Genomic DNA, 20,174 nt, shown 5'->3' on the forward strand with positions numbered 1-20,174 from the left:
ACTTTTGAATGGTAATTCAAAGTACCCTTAAAGCCCCATCAGTAAGGCTCAATTACCACTTTATCAGCACAAAACAGAAATGTGTTCCTATATTAATTCATAATGGTTTATATTATTTATCATTATTGTTAATAATATTAAAGTCACTAATATTATTAAAGTTAATATATATATATATTAGAAATTATTAGTTATGTTATATTGTATATTTTATTAATTATTTAGCAAGGAAAAAACGAAATCTTTTCAAGTACCCCCAAATGCCCCCAGGTATCGACATACATCTGGTTTATATAGAAAATGGACATCTAAATTACACTAAAAAGATACTCATGGCACAATGGCACGTGCTTTGTCAATAAATGACCCCAATGTCAGACAACAAGCAAAGCTTTAAACGAGGGGTCTCCACTTTCTCACACACACTCCATCCTCAACACCCACCCCTCCACCTGCTCCCCTGAGATGTGCTCATTGTTTCCTGAGCTATAAGCATGTCATTATAGCATGTGGCGACCCTCGGCCCCATTGAGCCTTTCGAATGCTCCCATTGGCTGCAGACTGTGAGAACCTCCAGCAAACTCCAGACTCACACATTCATATGGAGATTTGGGAGTATAAATGGAGGAGCGAGGAGAGGGAGTTCAGCACAGCTCAGATCTGATCCTAACAGAGAACTGAACACAAGACACACAGCCATGGCTCCTACAATCACTGGATCAATCATCAGCAGAGAACAACTTCCACTCACAAACAAGGTAAACATTCAACATTTCACACCTGACTCTACTAAATCATGTATTCTTATGAAATGTGAACTATATGACTGATGGATGAGTGTTTCTAAATGCACGTTCTTAATGTTTCCTCAGCTGAGAAAGCCAATAGTGGAGAAGATCCGCAGAGAACGGATCAACAGCAGCATTGAGAAGCTCAAGTCTCTTCTGGGTCAAGAGTTCTTAAAGCAACAGCCCGACTCCAGACAGGAGAAAGCTGATATCCTGGAGATGACGCTTGATTTCTTGAGACGCTCCCAGAATCCCTCAGGCTGCTCTACTGCAGCTCATGACGGACACTCCAGATGTGTGCAGGAGGCCGTCAACTTCCTGTCTCAGTGTCCAGTGCAGACTCAGTCCCACAGAAGACTTCTGAAGCACTTCCTGCACATGCAGCCGTCCACAGAGAACAACACTCATCAGCTCCATTCACCAGACGCAAAGAGCAGCAGCAAAGAGGAAACTCTGGCGCTCTGGAGACCCTGGTAGAGCCACAGGACCGTATGATTTATCAGACAGAATTCATAATGCCAGTCTGAGATTTGGCATGGACTGTAATTCTAATGTAGGAATTGATTTCCGCCTCTGCAGATTCTGCAGGATCTTTAATCTGCTTTCAGAGAAAGTTGCTGTTTTATTGAAACTGTGTGACCAGTAATATTTCATCAGAATGTACAGAATCATTTGCTGTGTAAAATGATTATTACATTTGTGAAAAATAAGATTCAAAGTATTTGGTCACAGAAATGTTAAAGTCTGATTCAGACGTTTGAACTCTCGTAGGTCTTTCACCCATATTGGGTTTATTCTCTCTACATCTAAAGGATGACAACACTGCTTTCATTGACTGAAAGCTTTTGATTTATATTTCACTTGTTTGAAATACATCTAACGCTTCTCTTGTTATATGATAAATATTTCTTCATTTGAAAGATGTAATTGTGTGTTGTAAGCACAAATGATTGTTTTTTAATGTTTGCATGTGTTTACATGAATGAGACATTTCCCCTGTAAAGGGCAGTTGAATATTGTCACTGTTAGTGATTGACTTCTACTCTTTACTTTCAAAGTCAAGTTCTTTCCTTCTGTGAAGGTATCTTGCATTGCACATTGCACTGTCTTTGATTACTAATTGAATTTTAAATGTCTGTGACATTGTTCATTTCTTCCTCGTTCAAAGGAAGTACAAACATTCTACCATGAGTTCTTCACAACTGTGAAAAGATGCATGTATCTAATATGTTACTGCTTTATTACTTTAAGGCATGAATGTTCTTCAAAGCTGAAGCAAATGTTCATTGTCAGATTTGCTCGTATTAAGAACAGTAATCATATTGCTTATGACAAAATAAATTGTACAATCAATGTTCTTGTCCAGTGTTCTGTTTAATTTAACTCTATACATCATAAATATTTTTAATATAGTTAAGTATATGAACAGTTTTGTCAAAAACTCAAAATGCATTATTTTATATTTTGGATCAAATTCTCCAAAAGCTTACTGATCAGTATTTCACTGTTGGCAGTGTTTAAATAACTTTACACTCCTAAACTTCAGCCATAAACCTAGGCTTGACCTGAAATCAGCATTTTGGACGTGGAAGATGATGTGTTGTTAAAATATGATAAAAATCTGAAAACATTTTTTTCCATGCAGGTATACCTGTATACAGCTCATAGAGTCTTACACAAAAAATAGTTTTTGTGTGATAAGTAACCCAGAATCCATCACAAATCAATATCCACTGATAAGGAAACAGAAGAAGAGTGTCTCTGAAAGAAGCCCTGACTGATGGGGATGAAGCTGTAATGAGACCTCATTTTTTAGTTTTCCCATTCATACAACTCAACAAAAGTATTTCATTGAGAACAATTCAGCATATGACCATATGAACTTCAAAATCGGGTCCTAAAATTAGGCATATAAAACCTCAGATGAACACGACATATCACACAGTGTCATTATTTATTTAACAAAACTAGGCCAAAATGGAAAAGCCATGTGTGACAAACTAAGTACACCCTTACTGCTTCCATAGGAATTAAGAGGGTAAGTAGCAGTCGGACGCTGCTAATCAAATGCCTTTGATTAACAGATCATCAGGAAGTGTGACCAACTCTATAAAAGCAGAAGTTTTGGCAGTTTGCTGGTCAGGAGCATTCAGGTGTGTGTTAACACAATGACAAGGAGTAAAGACATCAACAGTCTTATAGAAGCAATTGTTGCTGCCATCAATCTGAGAAGGTTATACAGCCGTTTCCAAACAATTTGAAGTCCATCATTCTACAGTGAAGGAGATTATTCCAAGTGGAAAAAATTCAAGACAACTGCCAATCTTCCCAGGAGTGGACGTCCCAGCAAATTCACCCCAAGGTCAGACTGTGCACTGCCCAGAGAAATCACACAACACCCAAGAACTTCACCGACTCTACAGGCCTCAATAAACATGTTAAATGTTAAAGTTCATGACAGTACAATTAAAAAAGGACGGGACAAGTATGGCATGTTTGGAAGGGTTGCAAGAGAAAGCTTCTTCTCTCTAAAAAGAACATGGCAGAACAGCTTAGGTTTGCAAAGTTGCATCTGAACAAACCTCAAGACTTCTGGAACAATGTCCTTTGGACAGACGAGACCAAAGTGGAGATGTTTGGCCATAATGCACAGCGCCACGTTTGGCGAAAACTGACCTCAGCATATCAGCACAAACACCTCATGCAAACTGTCCATCACACTGGATTTGGGCTTGTTTTGCAGCCCAGGGCATCTTGCAGTATTTGAGATGACCATGAACTCCTCTTATACCAAAGTATTTTAGAGACAAATGTGAGGCCATCTGGTGCATCTGTTGGTGCAACAGTGTAAATGTTTTTTTCTTTTTCTTTTTAATTCGTAAATAAAACAAAGATTATTGGATTATATTTTACAAGTAAATGCCATTTCAGTATTTCTATGCAAAAACTCATGTTTAATTCAATGTGTTACTTGTCATTTCATTGTGAAATTTACTAGCAACTTCTTAGTGAAAATTGTTTCAAGGTAAATCCAACAACTTTTATTTTTCTCAGTGTAGATAAGTATGACTTGAATGAATTGCAAACTAGACCTGAATATAGAGACACTATGAATTTTCTCATGAATCTGAATTGAAAATGCATAATCTAGTATAATAAAGTATATTTATAGGTAAAGGTATGTGAATCACCATAAAGTACAAACTGACTAAACAGCTATTTGAATTTGTGCAAATGTAATGTGATTTGTGAGTTAATTTGATGGACAAGGAATTCAGTGACAACAACAGATAGGCAGAAAATATATTTAAATTTATTTTCAAGTTGTACTTCAATATGAAGTAATGCACAGAAGATATACCTTCAGAGAAGGAAAGAACTTGACTTTGAAAGTAAAGAGTAGAAGTCAATCACTAACAGTGACAATATTCAACTGCCCTTTACAGGGGAAATGTCTCATTCATGTAAACACATGCAAACATTAAAAAACAATCATTTGTGCTTACAACACACAATTACATCTTTCAAATGAAGAAATATTTCTCATATAACAAGAGAAGCGTTAGATGTATTTCAAACAAGTGAAATATAAATCAAAAGCTTTCAGTCAATGAAAGCAGTGTCGTCATCCTTTAGATGTAAGAGAGAATAAACCCAATATGGGTGAAAGACCTACGAGAGTTCAAACGTCTGAATCAGACTTTAACATTTCTGTGACCAAATACTTTGAATCTTATTTTTCACAAATGTAATAATCATTTTACACAGCAAATGATTCTGTACATTCTGATCAAATATGACTGGTCACACAGTTTCAATAAAACAGCAACTTTCTCTGAAAGCAGATTAAAGATCCTGCAGAATCTGCAGAGGCGGAAATCAATTCCTACATTAGAATTACAGTCCATGCCAAATCTCAGACTGGCATTATGAATTCTGTCTGATAAATCATACGGTCCTGTGGCTCTACCAGGGTCTCCAGAGCGCCAGAGTTTCCTCTTTGCTGCTGCTCTTTGCGTCTGGTGAATGGAGCTGATGAGTGTTGTTCTCTGTGGACGGCTGCATGTGCAGGAAGTGCTTCAGAAGTCTTCTGTGGGACTGAGTCTGCACTGGACACTGAGACAGGAAGTTGACGGCCTCCTGCACACATCTGGAGTGTCCGTCATGAGCTGCAGTAGAACAGCCTGAGGGATTCTGGGAGCGTCTCAAGAAATCAAGCGTCATCTCCAGGATATCAGCTTTCTCCTGTCTGGAGTCGGGCTGTTGCTTTAGGAACTCTTGACCCAGAAGAGACTTGAGCTTCTCAATGCTGCTGTTGATCCGTTCTCTGCGGATCTTCTCCACTATTGGCTTTCTCAGCTGAGGAAACATTAAGAACGTGCATTTAGAAACACTCATCCATCAGTCACATTTCATAAGAATACATGATTTAGTAGAGTCAGGTGTGAAATGTTGAATGTTTACCTTGTTTGTGAGTGGAAGTTGTTCTCTGCTGATGATTGATCCAGTGATTGTAGGAGCCATGGCTGTGTGTCTTGTGTTCAGTTCTCTGTTAGGATCAGATCTGAGCTGTGCTGAACTCCCTCTCCTCGCTCCTCCATTTATACTCCAAAATCTCCATATGAATGTGTGAGTCTGGAGTTTGCTGGAGGTTCTCACAGTCTGCAGCCAATGGGAGCGTTCAGGCTGACACATGGCGGCTGAAGCCCTTATTGCTCCAACACAATGAGCACATCTCTGGGGAGCAGGTGGAGGGGGGGTTTTAGAAGGATGAAGACTGATTCAGCTAGTGGCCTGTGAATGTGGGAAATCTGTGACCTCGTAAAGTGATCTAAGTGACTGCAAGTCGCTTTGGTCTTTAAAGAACAGTTTGTTGTGTCCTCAAGTCCAAAATTGTCCTGTTGTCTCTTGAGAGACATGAGCCACATGGTTCATACAGTATGTTTTCCAAAATATTCAGAGGAAAAGGATCTGTACCACATACACACACACACACACACACACACACACACACACACACACACACACACACACACACACATATATATATATATATATATATATATGTAGCTTTATATATATAATATTTATATATAGTATATATAAATATAGTTTACACACACATAGGCTACTTATACATATAGGAATTGATTTCCACTGCTTCTGCAGGATCATTTAATCTGCTATTCATATTGTATATTGGTTTGCAAAGTAAAGAGCAAATGAAGTGTGTGCAGTTTCCCTCCCAGCTTTATGAGGTCTGAACAGCACACTTCTGTCTTGGCACACTCTCCTCACACATACTTAAGACACTTACAGCTGTCTGGCCTGCTGTCTGCTTGACGCTGGACGACTCTCTCACACTCCACTCTCAGCAGTGAGAACCTGGGAGCGCTGGTGCACCACGGCTTCCCACACTTATTCAATAATGACGCTGATCCGACTGATAAAAGAAAGCGTGGCTCATTACACAATGTCAGAGTGACCCAGCACTGTTCTCACAGCACCCCCAGGCAGACAGGCTCGCCATCTGGAGGCATCATTCAATTACCAGCCATAAACAACAGCTCCCAGCTCTAGTGTGTGCTGGAACATCATCTGCGCACTCGAACACATTTTTAGACAAAATTTATCATAATGTAGAAATGAATCGCATATGCGATTATATTTATAACACTTTCATGCTTTTATTAGTTTTTTTAAAAATGTTAAACTTTTGTGTATAAGCAAAATAACCCATCATTGTATATTTAATAAATATGTATATAAATAAATAGGTATGTTAAATAATAAATAAATAAAAATAGGAATTCCTGTTTAAGACTGTAAATTAAATAAACAAATATGTATATAAAAAAATAATTAATAAATAAATGTAGGCTATGTAAAATTTCTTTGTTATCACCTGCTTGTTTTAGAACTATGAGCAAAATAATACATCATATTTGATAAATATTCATACAAATAAATATGTATATTAATAAATAAATAAAATAGGAATAGATTTATGTTTATTTAATAAATAAATAAATATGTTTAATGTCTGAACATTGATCTCCTTGGTATCAACTTTTAAGCTGTTTCGTTTATTTAGAGTTATTAACAAAATATCCATAATTTTAAATTGATTACATATTTTTAATCTTAAATATGAATATAAAATAATAAATAAATAAAATAGGAATATATTGATGTTTAATGTGTATTTAATAAATACAAATGTGCATAAATAAATAATATATAGACATAAATTGATCTTAAATATAAACTTTAATCTTGGCTTGTTTTAGATCAATGAGCAATATAATCCATCATAAATATGTATATTAAACAAATAATAAATAAATAAATAAAGGAGAAAAAATGTTTGATGTGTGTTTAATAAATAAATAAAAAATATATAAATAGGTAATATCTAAACACTAATCTCTTTGTTAACTTAGTTTCGCTTGTTTTAGAGATATAAAAATCCATCAATGTATATTAAATATTTATATAAGTATGAATATTAAATAATAAATAAAATAGAAATAAATTGATGTTTAATGTGTGCAATAAATAAATAAGTTGATGTTAAATGTCTAAACATTAATCTCTTTGCTATCAACTTTTAGGCTGAGTTTTGCTTTTGGACAGATGTTTCAGTGCACATTCCCACCACATATTATTGGCTGACAACATGAATGAGGTCAATGCTAATTCAGAGTCTCAATGCTGCTCTTTTAGCAATATCTCAGTCCTTGACTGACAGACAAAATAAAACAAGAGTTCCCTCCCACCTGCTCATTTGGTTCTCAGGGCCTTGGCATTATTTATTTAAACAATCCGCCCTTGCACTATTGTCAAACTGCAGTTTCCTGATTGGTTAAAAAGTGTGAGAACTTACATCTCATTAAATTCAGCCAGGCTGTGTATAAATTCAAGCCAGTGGGAAGAGAAAAGTCAATGCGTATCACATCTCGACATTAAACACATCTCGACCCAGTCCTTCACCATGAGAGATCTGCAGAAAACGTAAGTTAACAGCCATAAGCCTTGACATGATGTTATTAATAAACGTCTGTGACAGTTATAATCAAGTTTCTAGACTAAATGTAACTCATGTAAATGTTTCCTTGTCTTCTAGGTGTAAAATGATGAGTCTGGAGAGGAAATGCTCAGATGGTGTAGAGCAGATGATGGATGTTCTGGGGCAGCGGATGCACAACGGTGTCTCTCCCACTGACCTTTGGGGAAAAACGCTCTCTTTCTTCACCCCAAAGAAGACCTTGCTCTTCCACAATGGATACTCCAAGTATTCGAGGGAGACACTTCGCATATTCCCAGACTCAGCAGAAGATGTGGCTCCTCTGTGTATTCAGTGACAAGAACCAGTGCCATGAAAGAGATGGATCTGCATTTGCCAAATCTTGGTCTGCCAGAAGTGTTGAACTGAACTCACCCTGTCTACTTGAAATGGAAGCATTATTCTCCTATCTTATTTTATTTTTCCCCAAAATCGTAATGCAGAAAAGTCTTTTGTAAAGACAAAATTTAAATCAAAATGAACGCTGAGGAGAATTTTTTATTGGTCCAGAAATGGATCTTATGTTGAGATTTGTTGTAATATCAACAATTGCAGGTAATTGCTTTGATGCAATATACAGAGAAAAATGTACATTCAGAATTGATGAATGATAAACTAAAACTATATTCCTTAATTAAAAGGAATGTTTTGTATGCTGTTTATGCAAGAGATTATGTTAGTCTTGATTACTAAAGAGTTAAAAAAAGATGATTTAATGAGACACATTTATGTTTAATGTAAATAAAAAAGTATTTCTCTATAAATCCATTTCATGTGTATTACTTGCATCCTTTCCAGCTTTTAGACAATCTTTTCACATGGTAACACTTTACAATAAGGTTTCATTTGTTAATATTAGATCATTACATTTGTTAACATGAACTACACTGTAAAAAGTGATCAGTTGACTTAACTCAAAAAGTAGTAAACTGCATGCATAATTATAAAAATTTAGTTATGTGCACTTGACAATTCCATATAACTTAATTATTTTAATTACGCATGAAGTTTAATACTTCATTTTAAGGCAACGTGTTTCCTCACTTTTTTAAGTTTAGTCAACTAATCAGTTTAAGGATTAACAATAGGCTACTGCAAGTTATTCTCAACATTTACAAATACATGTTTAAGACTGAGAGTCGATCTGTTAACATTAGTTAATGCACCTGAAGATGAACATTAACATTTTTATGAACTAACATTAACAAAGGTTAATAAATGCTTATAAATAAGTGCTACCATTCACACAAATATTATTTTATCACACAAGATATTATAGAGGTGCACAATCCACAAGGAATACCACTTCTGAAGTAAAAGAGTGTGTTTAGTTTTTACTTGCCATGTTTAGTAGTCATGTTGTGTGGGTTCAGTCTCCCACTGAGTGTCAAAACTATATAGGCCTACAGTAGCAGGACATAAGCTGTTCTGTACTGCTCTCTTGAGGTCCCCAAGAGTCACTACAATGACAGTATATTGAGCTTGAAGTTCGGGGATCAGAGCATGTCAAATCAGTTATATCAAGGCCTTGACCACTTCTTGAACTTTGGTAATTCATTCAGTAACCTAATTAATTACATGAATCATGCAAATAATAGCATATCTGAACATTCAAAACGGGGTTTGGCATAGCAAAAGTAAATTTCTCATCTCTGTTTTTTTTTTTTTTTTTTTCGTGTTTATTAAAATTAGACAAATCTAATATTATTTCAATCTTATAACTGTTAACAGTTGAGATAGTTGATCTAGCCAACAGAAGACACTAGCAGAGTTTAAATCCCAGTTGCACAGGTGGGGCATGTTGTAACACCTTGTTACAATGTGCCCCTATTAGAACTATGCTATTCTATTCTATACTTTTATTAATTCTATTGAGAAACCATGAGAAAAAGGTGAATAAAGACTTAGAGTCAATGTTCAGAAATTAATTATTATTATGTTTTGAACTATATGCTGTATAGCTGTGTTCTGTGGTGTGTTTGTTGTCAAACTCAAAAATTACTTTATTTTTAATTATAAAACAAATGCAATAATTGTATATGAAAAAGTTAATAATTGTATTTTATTGACAAAATATTTTAGTTTGTCTTGTATATTTTTTTGATTAGATCAGATAACATTTTATGCTGTCATATGGCCATGTTACAATGTGCCCCTCACAAACATGCCCCTGAGTTATAGCCTTGAGTTATAGCTGTTACTTAACAAAAACCAAAACACAAAAAATACCCCAGCATTTTTTTGCAGACAGCATTAAAGTAATGTCCACTTACAATGACACATAGCTTATTCTAACCTAAATCCTTACAGTTTGATGTTCATTGCGATTTAGACTGAAACACAGAGATCTGTTGAGCTTGGTACATCTTACCATTGGTACATCTCAGCGGTGTGTGATGCACTCACATTAAAAAACAGAAGCATGAGGGGGACGGTTGATTTATTGCCTCCTGCTGAGGGGCAGCCTACATGTGTTCCCCTGGAGATGTGTGCAACTCATTCCACTGCTGTTCCACTGGACCCCAAAAACCTCCAGCTCCACATTACTACTGTCATCCACCAATCACTCTCTGTGCTCCTGGCCTGGTTTCTTTATATGATCAAACCCCTGGGAGATGTACTTGGAATGAACCCCTCCCAGTTTAATCACACTTACAAGAATGCAATGCACTGGGTCAGAACAGCAATGTGTAGTTCAGAAATATCTTTCAGTGCATGGCTGCAGTGACATTATTTGACAGTATCTCACGGTGTCACATAATTAACCCTTGCAGAGCATAAAACGTTTTCAGAGACTATAATGCATTTTCAAATTTCACAGATCAGTGATTGATAGGTAGGCTGTAATTTAGATGTTATTAGACGTATTGTCCATTGACTTAGACTTATTCTTTCTGATGAATCTCAGTTAAATCTCTCCGACGTTGGATGTTGAAGTCAATCTGACGTCGGTTCAACTTCTGACGTCAACCCGACTTTAATTTCCAACCAAAATCATCCCCTGACTGACGTTACTATTTTCTACTCAAGGACCTTGACAGAAATAGTCTTGACAGTACGATATTTGTCTTTCAAATGTAGTGAAGTTAAAGTAAAACGTTTCCAGAAAACATAATACTCAAGTAGCCTAAAGTACAAATACTCAAAAAGTGTAGGCTACTTAAGTAGGCTACAGTAGGCTACTCAAGTAAATTTACATTGTTACTGTCCACCTCTGAAAATTACACATAGTCGTTATTTAGTGTAATAACACGAATGGTAACAACATCAAAGATTCGTCAAAACCTACACCATTAAAACTGTCACGCCTAGACCATTGGTTCAGTCAGAAAGAGAGCGCTTCTTTTGTTCAGGTATTTAGGTTATAGGCGTGACTTCCAATCTTCAGTGAGAGAGCTCGAGACTGCGCTTCTCACAATCGCACGCGCGCGCACTCCTCTACAACTCACACGCGCTCATTGTGGACTGCAAGCAGAAATAACGTGTCACACACCGGAGAACAGGTGACCACTTTCTTCATTATTTTCTCTTGAATGTTTGTTAATGTTCTTTAGTCGTTATTGAGCTGTTTTGTCAAGCATAGCTGAACAATTCTGCCGTGTTAAAACTTAAAGATTAGTAGGCTAGATGTTAATTCGTGGTTGGACGCATGGATGCTTTCCATGTGTTATTATGTTAACAGTATTACTGCATTTATTGCAAGATAATTATATGGCATGGATATGCATATTACAGTTGCTTTTAAAGTGAATAGTTTTGCGATAGTCGTATAAGAAATATAGGAAAAGTCTCTGTACAATGAAGAACAAGCCCAGATTCCCCATTGAATTAATCATGTCACTGTTTACACAGACTAATGAGAAAAAAAGGGGTGAAGCTTTGATATTTTTAGGCTCCTGAGCAGCATTGGCGTGCACAGCATGAGATCTTGAAATTAATGAAGATAATATGAACACATGATCAGCTGCATTTGCAGAATTTGAATAATTAAGTACATAGGAAACAGAGAGACACTTATTATTTGTTTAATTTTCTTGCAAATTACCATTATGCTGTGCTTCAAAGAGAAATGTGTTACTGCAACAACTTTCAAATTATTGCATTTTCTTTTTATGTTGGTTACGGAAACTAATGTTTTAAATATAGCCTACTTTATCCGTGTTTAGTGCATCCTGTAATTTGTAATATTTTCATAAAAATACATCAATCCCTTACTTGTTTACGTGGCATGGTGCCATATACGAGCTTGAGGGTTTTTCACCAATATCAGAAAAAGTTAAACTAAAGTGAATAATATTCCAGTAAATCTTTCAACATCCTCAGGCTTTATCTATAGCATCCAAATTAAGCTCTCGGTTAAATCTCCAAGGTTTGTAGTTCATGTATGTAAATGCAGCCGCAGTTGGGAAATGTTGGATTTGTCACAACTCTAGTCTGTCAGTACATGAAAGCTAAATTCGCTTGTTTAATTAGTCACACTCATCTGCTCAGTGTGTGTGTAATCCATTTTCTGAGGGTAAAAATCCCTGGGTTTGGATCAGCTCCCTTCATCCTCATCTCTAAGATGCTTACAAAAATTACAGTTAGAGCGAATGCGCTTACATGTCTGTCTGAATTATATATTGTAATAAGTCAGATAGGGAATATAACATTTCTTAAGTCGCCAGACACCATTGCTCATGCAGAGTCTTTGCCCAACATAGCAACATTGCACTTGGTGAAATAATGGATTTATGGAGACTGGCATCATAATAAGCTCAAGATTTTTTTCTAAGTATTATCATGAATGGATGAATGAATGAGGCATTTATATAGCGCTTTTCATATGTACTACTGTACTCCCAAAGTGCTTTACAATCATGTCGGGGTCTCTCCTCAACCACTTTTAAAAAAGCAGCATTTATTTGAAATTGAAATCTTTTGTAACATTAATGACTTCACTGTTACCTTTGATCAATTTAATGCATACTTGCTGAATAAATATAATTCATTTATTTTAAAATTCCAGAAGTTTTTAATATATACATGAGAAAATATGACTTTATTCTGTGATGTGTTATTTATTATTTATTACTGTATTATATTACTGTATTATTTGTTTAATCTTTTCTACTCTTAGAATGGTGGCTTTATGTTGGTATTTTGGCTCAATTCTCCTCCTTGACTTGGGGACCATGACATTGAGCACCGAAATGGGCCACAATTCAGCCATGGAAATCTTCAGCGACAATATCATTATCCCGCCCATGCCAGAGGCATCCATACATCAACACCGTCATCACAGGAAGCACAGAGGTCGCAAGGAGAGGATGACAGCAGGTCTGCTCAGAGAAATGCCCCATATTACTGTGTTCCACACCCAAAATGAAGGGCCAGGCCTGGAGGGCCTCAGTCCCGTCCGCTTAGAGATAGAGCCAGGAGATAAAAGACGAGTAATGAGTGCAAGAAAGAGGACCTTCAAGGGGTTTGATTCCTTAATTCCAGAGCAAATGAATATCTCTCCTGGCGCTGGGACTCCAGAGAAGGCAATGAGACATCCCACTGGGCGCAATGTGTTTGGAGGGCACATCATTAGGGCTGTTCATGATGAAGGTAATAAGAAAAAGAAACTTTCTAAAGTAAAACTCCCTTATAACTGTCCTGCCATTTTGTAATTATCTACTTGCTATTTTCTTCGCATAGAGTCTTTGGCATCAGGGAAGAAACGGAGGGTTTCTTTTGATCAAAGGTTCAATATGAACTCCTTTGGGAGTCCCACAGAGTCAGTGTTCCCTGCAGCCACTGCTGGCTCCCTCATACCCATGACTGCAGCAGTCGGTGGGAAGCCGTCCACAAAGCCAACCCCCTCCAGTAAACCACAGGTAACATCATCTAGCTGTTTGGTCTTTTTAATAACACTGATTAAAAATATCTCAGCATCTCATCTGTCAGTGTCTAAAAGGCTCAATAAAACTGAATCCCAATGACCTACATTATGAGGAATAATAGGTTGTCATCAATTTAATCCACACATGAAACAATTTCTTGTTTATTGTCTCAATCTATACAACAGACCATCACAATTTGTTCCATTGAACCTCAAAGGATTAACAATTGGCCAAAGTGATTTACTTTCATATGAAAAAGTGAAATTTCAATACTTCATATGGTGACATGAATACTGAATATGTTGTTTTGTACTTCAGGACAGAAGTTCAGGTGGGGATGTGACGCCCACTTTCAACATAACATTCTTCGACTGGGCTGATTATGAATATATGAGGCCTGCAGACAAAAAGCAATTTTCTAAGAAGCAAGGTAGACTAATATTTCACTTACAAATACAGACACATTGTTTCTGCTTTTGTGAGTTTTAGTTAGAAGTCGCAATTTTTAAGTATGCTTGCTTTGAAATGGCGAACTGAGATAATTTTTGCATGCTTTGCAGTTAACAGATTAATGGTGCTTTGCATTTGGAACCACAAGAATTAACTATTTAAGAATTTTTTCGGCAAATTCATCTAAGTGTTCCCATATCTCATCAGCCTGTGCATGGAAAACAGCAAATGCCCTAATATGCGAAAAAAATGTTCTAATAACACTTGACCATCACTCTATTTCTATCTAGGATCTGACAAACAGGCCACAAAAAGTCCCAGCACTGAACTTGTTACTCTTACATCAGAAGAGAGCTGTAAACATCACCTGGATTGTCTACCAGGTGACTTTTTCACCTTTTGCATTATTACAACAAGCACCTTATACTATATATATTCTCCAGTGAGCTATAGCAATTTGAGTAATTAAAAATAGAATGTAATGTAATATATGTAATATGCAATATGTAATATAATATAATATAATAACCTTTACATTGTTACAAAAGCTTTCTTTTTCAAATAAATGCTGTTCTTTTGAACTTTCTATTTATCAAAGAATCCTTAAAAAAAATAAGCAAAGATAAGCACGTTTTCTACAAAAATATTAAGCAACACAACTGTTTTCAACACTGATAATAATAAAAAAAATGTTTCTTGAGCTGCAAATCCTCATATTAGAATGATTTCTGAATGATCATGTGACTGAAGACTGGAGGAATGATGCTGAAAATTCAGCTTTGTCATCACTGGAATAAATTACATTTTAAAGTATATTCAAATTAGTGCTGTCAAATGGATTAATCGTGATTAATTGCATTAATTGCAACGTTTTTGTTTACATAATATATGTGTAAATATTATTAGCCTATATTTATACATATATATATATGTATAAATATATGTGTGTGTACTGTATATATACACACACACAGACATATAATATATATATATATATATATATATATATATACATAAATATAATGATATATACACACACATATATTTTGTAAACAAAATGTTTTATGCTAGATACAATTAATCGTGATTTATCAATTTGACAGCACTAATTAAAATAGAAAACAGCTATGTTAAATTGTAATAATATTTCACAATATTGCTGTTTTATTGTAATTTTGATCAAATAAATGTAGCCTTGGTGAAAATAAGAGGCTTCTTTCAAAAACATCACAAAATCCTACTGTCCCCAAAGTTTTGAATTAAGTTGAAAGTCATTGAAGTCAAATAAATGATCACACCATTTTTACCTCATTTATATGAAATGGCAGGGTCGTGCTGTAATCTCAGAAAACATGTATGTGAGCTTCACAACCGTGGCTTCAACAACAAGTGCTATGACAGCTGCATGTGCGAGGAAGGTGAGCAAGTGTTTTCAAACTGATTATTACACATGCTGACAAAGTGGAAATCATCTTTTAAAATGTTCCTTACATCTTCACAGGGCTTCGTTGCTATGCTAAATTGCACAGGCATTACCGCATCACAAGCAAAAAGGGACAATGTGTTGATCCTGAGGGTATAAGCTTAAACCGTGGCATGGTCCTTATTGTTTAAATGAGGCAGAAGAATTTGTCATATTTTCCTTTCCAAATGCATGCAATTACATTTTCCACTGTTTTGGATTTTATACATGTTTAGTTGTATCATTTGGTTGCTTTCCTGGATTTAATTGTTTCCAAAAATTGTAAAATATTGACAGCAATATTTTGAGGATGCATAGACTGATTACATATTTGCATGAGTTTTACTAAACAGATTGTGTGTACAGTAACTACAAGATCTGTTCATTCAAATTAATGAAAATTGAGCTACTCTGTTATGATATGTAATTTGTGATATGAAGATTGAGTAATGTGTCATTGTGGAATTTTTGAAAATTTGTACCAAATGTATTAGAAGTTATTGCATGTAAACATGATTCATTTGCATTTTGTGTTCATGCGGTTGAGTTGCATCGATCTGTTGTTGTCATCACAAGGGAACAGTAGTGAATAGATGGACTTGAGCATGCATGCAAAGACAGTCTTTTTAATGTTGGGACTACAACGCCTGCCAGGTCCCCAGCTTCCAATCAGACGAGCAGCTTTGGAATGGACACAAAGAAGAACACAGGGGAGATCTTCATCTCACATTATTAAACCAGTAAATCTTACTTTTGGCTCAAATCTGAATTACTCCACCGCTTTGTGCTACACTGAAATAATGCTTCTCATCATGCTCATGAAAGCCAAGCGTTCATTATTATATGCATGGGAGATCTTGTGCTTCTTCATCTTAGTTCAGTTCTTTACTGATCTGACACTGGAAGTGTGTTGTTGTGTAGTATTTACCACCATCATCACCTCCTAAAATTCCACATATTACAGCTGTAGATTAACATTTAATGTTGATGAACAATAGGACCCTTATTCTACATCTTGAGGGAAACAGCAGCTTCATTGGTAAATTGTGGCTACAAAACAGCCATTACTATCACTGCTTTATAAAGACTACTGTTAAAATGCATGATGTAATAATAATAGTAACTAAATAATTGAATCTTTTGAAATTACAGTCGCACATCAGGATAAATTAATACACAGCTACAGTTCAGTGAGCTTGAAAACGCTGTCAAATCAATTAGTAAGCAAGTCAGCGTGAGCTCGGAAGCCTCGCGAGATTTCTCGGCGAGATCTTGCTGTTTTCAACATGGCAGGCAGCAAGTTGGTGCTAGAAGGGAGGATAAGTATAATTAGCTTTATATCAGGACTGGCCGTAATTATAATACCTTTACTTGTAAAATTCGGCTCTCACATTGACTGGATATTCGATTACCTCACGGATGTGAACGGAAAAATAGCCATTGCGGCGTACATTACAGTTATCAATGGCTTCCTGCTAATCATATACAAGGGACCTTTATACAAGGTAAGACTCAGAGAGACAGTCTGAAGGATGTGTGTTATACTAATAGAACAATTATTGCGTAGCTGGAACCCCTGTCATATCCATATGTATGTTTTAAATGAATAAAGATAAGATATATCTAGGTCTGTTTTTGCCAGGACAGCGATTGGTAATGTCCTGTGTGCAAGTGTGCAGGTATAATCCTATTACATTAGTACTCTAATGGGATCTTGTAAGAGTTTCTCATATGAACAAGCTCTCCTAGAAGACAGCTTACTGTATGTGGATTTGCAGTGTCAGGATCTAGCTAACACTTCCTGCCTTTTTGCTTGATCAGGTTGCTGTTCGAGCCTGCTTTCTTGGATTTGCCTTTGGATGTGGTCTCATTTTAAGTTTGGCAGATACAGCATGGACACACTTTGGCTGGTAATTCAACTTTTGGGAAATGGGTTAGGCCTTTTTGAGGTTAACATACACATGTAATAAAAATAGGAAATGAAAACAAGGATGGCCTGCCTTAAAAGTCACATGAATTTGCTCGATTATGGAATAACTCCTGTTTTGTTCCACTAGGTATATGTGTTCACTGTCATTTTTCCACTACTCTGAGTACCTGGTTACTGCCATCATCAACCCACGCAGTCTGTCTCTAGACTCCTTCCTGCTCAACCATAGTATTGAGTACACATTAGCAGCTATTTCCTCCTGGATAGAGTTCACTGTGGAAATGCTCCTTATTCCAGGTTTGTTATGATCTTTGTCAGTAAATCCCAATTGATCAAAATTGATTTAGCTTTTTTTGGTAAACTTGACAGCATTAATGGTGTTAAAATACAAATATTAGGTTTGTTAAATAATTAATGTCACTGATTTTTTTTCTTAGGACATTCAGTTACTTTGTAAGCAAGATCGACTGTCACAATTATTGATAAATCATGTGTTCGCTGTTGTTTGATCTAATCAGAGTAATTAGAATGATTTCTGAAGGATCATGTGACACTGAAGACTGGAGTAATTGGTTGATGAAAATTCAGCTTTGCATCACAGAAATAAATTATATTTTAAAGTATATTAAATTATAGAAAAACATTATTTTAAATTGTAAATATATTTCTCAATATAACATTTTTTTTCTGTATTTTTGATCAAATAAATGCAGGCTTGATGAGCGCAAGAGAATTCTTTCAAAAACATTAAAAATAGTAATGTTTCCCAAACTTTTGACCAGTACTGTATATAATTGCAATTATGTGTATGACAGTCGTCAGCTTAAACTTCATGATTGTGACAAGCCTATTAGTAAGGAAACAAAATAATGTAAGTTTTGTCAATTTGTATGGCGGAAGCTTTTATAAGCTTCTTATATACTTATTAAATATAATATATTGCCAAAACATTAGCCTATTATCATTAAATAATATATATATTATAATTAAAGTTAATTTATTTGTTCATTTTAATTGTTTCTTTTTTTCAGGAACAGTTGAAATGCTTCCTTAAATGAATTTAATTTTTATTTTTTTCGACAGAGATAAAGCAGGTGAACTGGCTCTGTTTGGTGGGTCTGGTGATGGTTCTCTGTGGGGACAGCCTGCGCAAAGCTGCCATGTTGACGGCAGGGTCCAACTTTAACCATATAGTGCAGAATGAGAAAGCCCAGAGCCACGTGCTGGTCACCACAGGAGTTTACGCTCTCTTCAGACATCCTTCCTATGTGGGCTGGTTTTACTGGAGCACTGGTACTCAGGTACTTTAACCATTATTTCAATGGAATTTATTCGTATAGCGCAGGGGGCGGCAACCTATGGCACGCTGAAGGATAATCACTGGCACGTGACAATAGAGAAAGAGTATGTATTTCATTTAAATAAAGTGGATGTACATTTTGAGTTAATCATTCCTCATAGTCACACAGCCTGTTAGGAGGAGCTATAAATACAATTAAAGTGTGAGATTTTATTCAAGCTAAGCTTGAATAGCTATTCAGCAGAAGCGCACAGCTGCGATGTGTCTTATCCCTATATTTTTCACCATCCCTTAAATTTAGTTGTTAGTTTAGAAGATGTTCATGTGTTTTGTTTTAAAACCTGTGCTCTTATTTGTCATTTTTTCCAGATAATGCTGTGCAACCCGATATGTATACTGGGATATACAATCGCCAGCTGGCGGTTCTTTCGAGAGCGTATTGAGGAAGAGGAGATTTCTCTCATCCATTTCTTTGGAGAAGACTACGTTGAGTACAAGAAGAAGGTCTTCACTGGCTTGCCCTTTATCTCAGGAATCAGGGTTAACTCTTAAGGCCGTTGCTGCATTGAGGGGAGGAAATAGTCTGAAAGTGCACACCTGGACACCTCTGACTGGCACTCTGAGTGAGCTAGTTGCCTGGTGGCATCATGGCGCGGCCCCTGGGGCCGGCACAGATATATGAGGTGGCAGCACAGTAAAACTGACCCGCTGATCTGTTCTGAGACACATTGGTCTGCCCTGAGCAGGATGGAGCTTCCACCCTCAACACCATCAGAGACACTAGTACACCAAAACCACCTTCCTCAGCACTTCATCATATTTCTGTTCCTCGTTTACATACGTCATATATCATTTATCCTCCTATTTGCACCATGTAACTTCATACGCTGCTCCATCTTTTTTAAATCCCTTGGTTTTGTGTTTAGAAACCTTAGGAGTGAGACTCAGGACAAGTGTTTGTTACTAATTTATGAACGTCCAGAGATTTCATTAGATTTTTTAAATACCTTGAGGTAAAGAGTTTTATTCAGAGAAGCTTTAAATTGGACCCAAGATATATTTACTGCAGTGGCCATTTAGACGTTGTCCATTTTGTGTAAAAATTAGTTTAGAATGTCTCAGAAAGTGGGCTTTTTATTTAAGATCTGCCGAAGCGGATTGCACTAATTCTGCCAGTCACAACAGGCCTACTGATTTCAGACAATCTAAATATCTGTGATTTGTCAATGCTGTTGGACAGTTTTAATATTATGATTAGAGAAATAAAGGTATCTGATAAATTACAGGCTTCATTCCTCTTTCCATTGGTCT

The 20,174-nt window shown here is 36.1% G+C and overlaps 4 protein-coding genes across 4 annotated transcripts; 3 read left to right on the forward strand and 1 right to left on the reverse strand.

Annotated features, from left to right (window-relative positions):
• Nucleotides 1-659: 659 nt before the first annotated feature.
• Nucleotides 660-2,131, forward strand: LOC311073853 (transcription factor HES-5-like). Its single transcript, XM_084099902.1, has 2 exons — nt 660-758; nt 873-2,131. Exons 1-2 carry the CDS (start codon nt 699-701, stop codon nt 1,263-1,265), a joined length of 453 nt encoding a protein of 150 aa, XP_083956028.1. The 5' UTR covers nt 660-698; the 3' UTR covers nt 1,266-2,131.
• A 1,950-nt stretch (nt 2,132-4,081) lies between these two features.
• On the reverse strand, nt 4,082-5,358 carry LOC311073924 (transcription factor HES-5-like). The gene is made up of 2 exons (XM_084100040.1): nt 5,253-5,358; nt 4,082-5,147 (listed from the first exon to the last, which is right to left on the reverse strand). The coding sequence occupies exons 1-2, from the start codon at nt 5,310-5,312 to the stop codon at nt 4,755-4,757; spliced, it is 453 nt and encodes a 150-aa protein (XP_083956166.1). The 5' UTR covers nt 5,313-5,358; the 3' UTR covers nt 4,082-4,754.
• A 5,889-nt stretch (nt 5,359-11,247) lies between these two features.
• draxinb (dorsal inhibitory axon guidance protein b) lies at nt 11,248-16,382 on the forward strand. The gene is made up of 7 exons (XM_084097899.1): nt 11,248-11,357; nt 12,974-13,446; nt 13,537-13,715; nt 14,040-14,151; nt 14,462-14,554; nt 15,500-15,589; nt 15,673-16,382. Exons 2-7 carry the CDS (start codon nt 12,975-12,977, stop codon nt 15,783-15,785), a joined length of 1,059 nt encoding a protein of 352 aa, XP_083954025.1. The 5' UTR covers nt 11,248-11,357; nt 12,974; the 3' UTR covers nt 15,786-16,382.
• Nucleotides 16,383-16,902: 520 nt separating this feature from the next.
• icmt (isoprenylcysteine carboxyl methyltransferase) lies at nt 16,903-20,146 on the forward strand. The gene is made up of 5 exons (XM_084099776.1): nt 16,903-17,138; nt 17,455-17,543; nt 17,691-17,860; nt 18,647-18,864; nt 19,233-20,146. Exons 1-5 carry the CDS (start codon nt 16,920-16,922, stop codon nt 19,413-19,415), a joined length of 879 nt encoding a protein of 292 aa, XP_083955902.1. The 5' UTR covers nt 16,903-16,919; the 3' UTR covers nt 19,416-20,146.
• Nucleotides 20,147-20,174: the final 28 nt, after the last annotated feature.

Source organism: Abramis brama (assembly GCF_963993115.1).
Source record: "Abramis brama genome assembly, chromosome: 22".
Taxonomy (NCBI): domain Eukaryota; kingdom Metazoa; phylum Chordata; class Actinopteri; order Cypriniformes; family Leuciscidae; genus Abramis; species Abramis brama.

What these genes read in the sequence shown, in the direction of transcription:
- LOC311073853 (XM_084099902.1), top strand. Translation starts at nt 699, where the DNA reads ATGGCTCCTACAATCACTGGATCAATCATCAGCAGAGAACAACTTCCA. An exon ending in AACTTCCACTCACAAACAAG is followed by an intron (nt 759 to 872) that starts GTAAACATTCAA and finishes ATGTTTCCTCAG; the next exon opens with CTGAGAAAGCCAATAGTGGA.
- LOC311073924 (XM_084100040.1), bottom strand. Translation starts at nt 5,312, where the DNA reads ATGGCTCCTACAATCACTGGATCAATCATCAGCAGAGAACAACTTCCA. An exon ending in AACTTCCACTCACAAACAAG is followed by an intron (nt 5,148 to 5,252) that starts GTAAACATTCAA and finishes ATGTTTCCTCAG; the next exon opens with CTGAGAAAGCCAATAGTGGA.
- draxinb (XM_084097899.1), top strand. Translation starts at nt 12,975, where the DNA reads ATGGTGGCTTTATGTTGGTATTTTGGCTCAATTCTCCTCCTTGACTTG. An exon ending in TCACCTGGATTGTCTACCAG is followed by an intron (nt 14,555 to 15,499) that starts GTGACTTTTTCA and finishes ATGAAATGGCAG; the next exon opens with GGTCGTGCTGTAATCTCAGA. An exon ending in CAGCTGCATGTGCGAGGAAG is followed by an intron (nt 15,590 to 15,672) that starts GTGAGCAAGTGT and finishes ACATCTTCACAG; the next exon opens with GGCTTCGTTGCTATGCTAAA.
- icmt (XM_084099776.1), top strand. Translation starts at nt 16,920, where the DNA reads ATGGCAGGCAGCAAGTTGGTGCTAGAAGGGAGGATAAGTATAATTAGC. An exon ending in GGAAATGCTCCTTATTCCAG is followed by an intron (nt 17,861 to 18,646) that starts GTTTGTTATGAT and finishes TTTTTTCGACAG; the next exon opens with AGATAAAGCAGGTGAACTGG. An exon ending in ACTGGAGCACTGGTACTCAG is followed by an intron (nt 18,865 to 19,232) that starts GTACTTTAACCA and finishes CATTTTTTCCAG; the next exon opens with ATAATGCTGTGCAACCCGAT.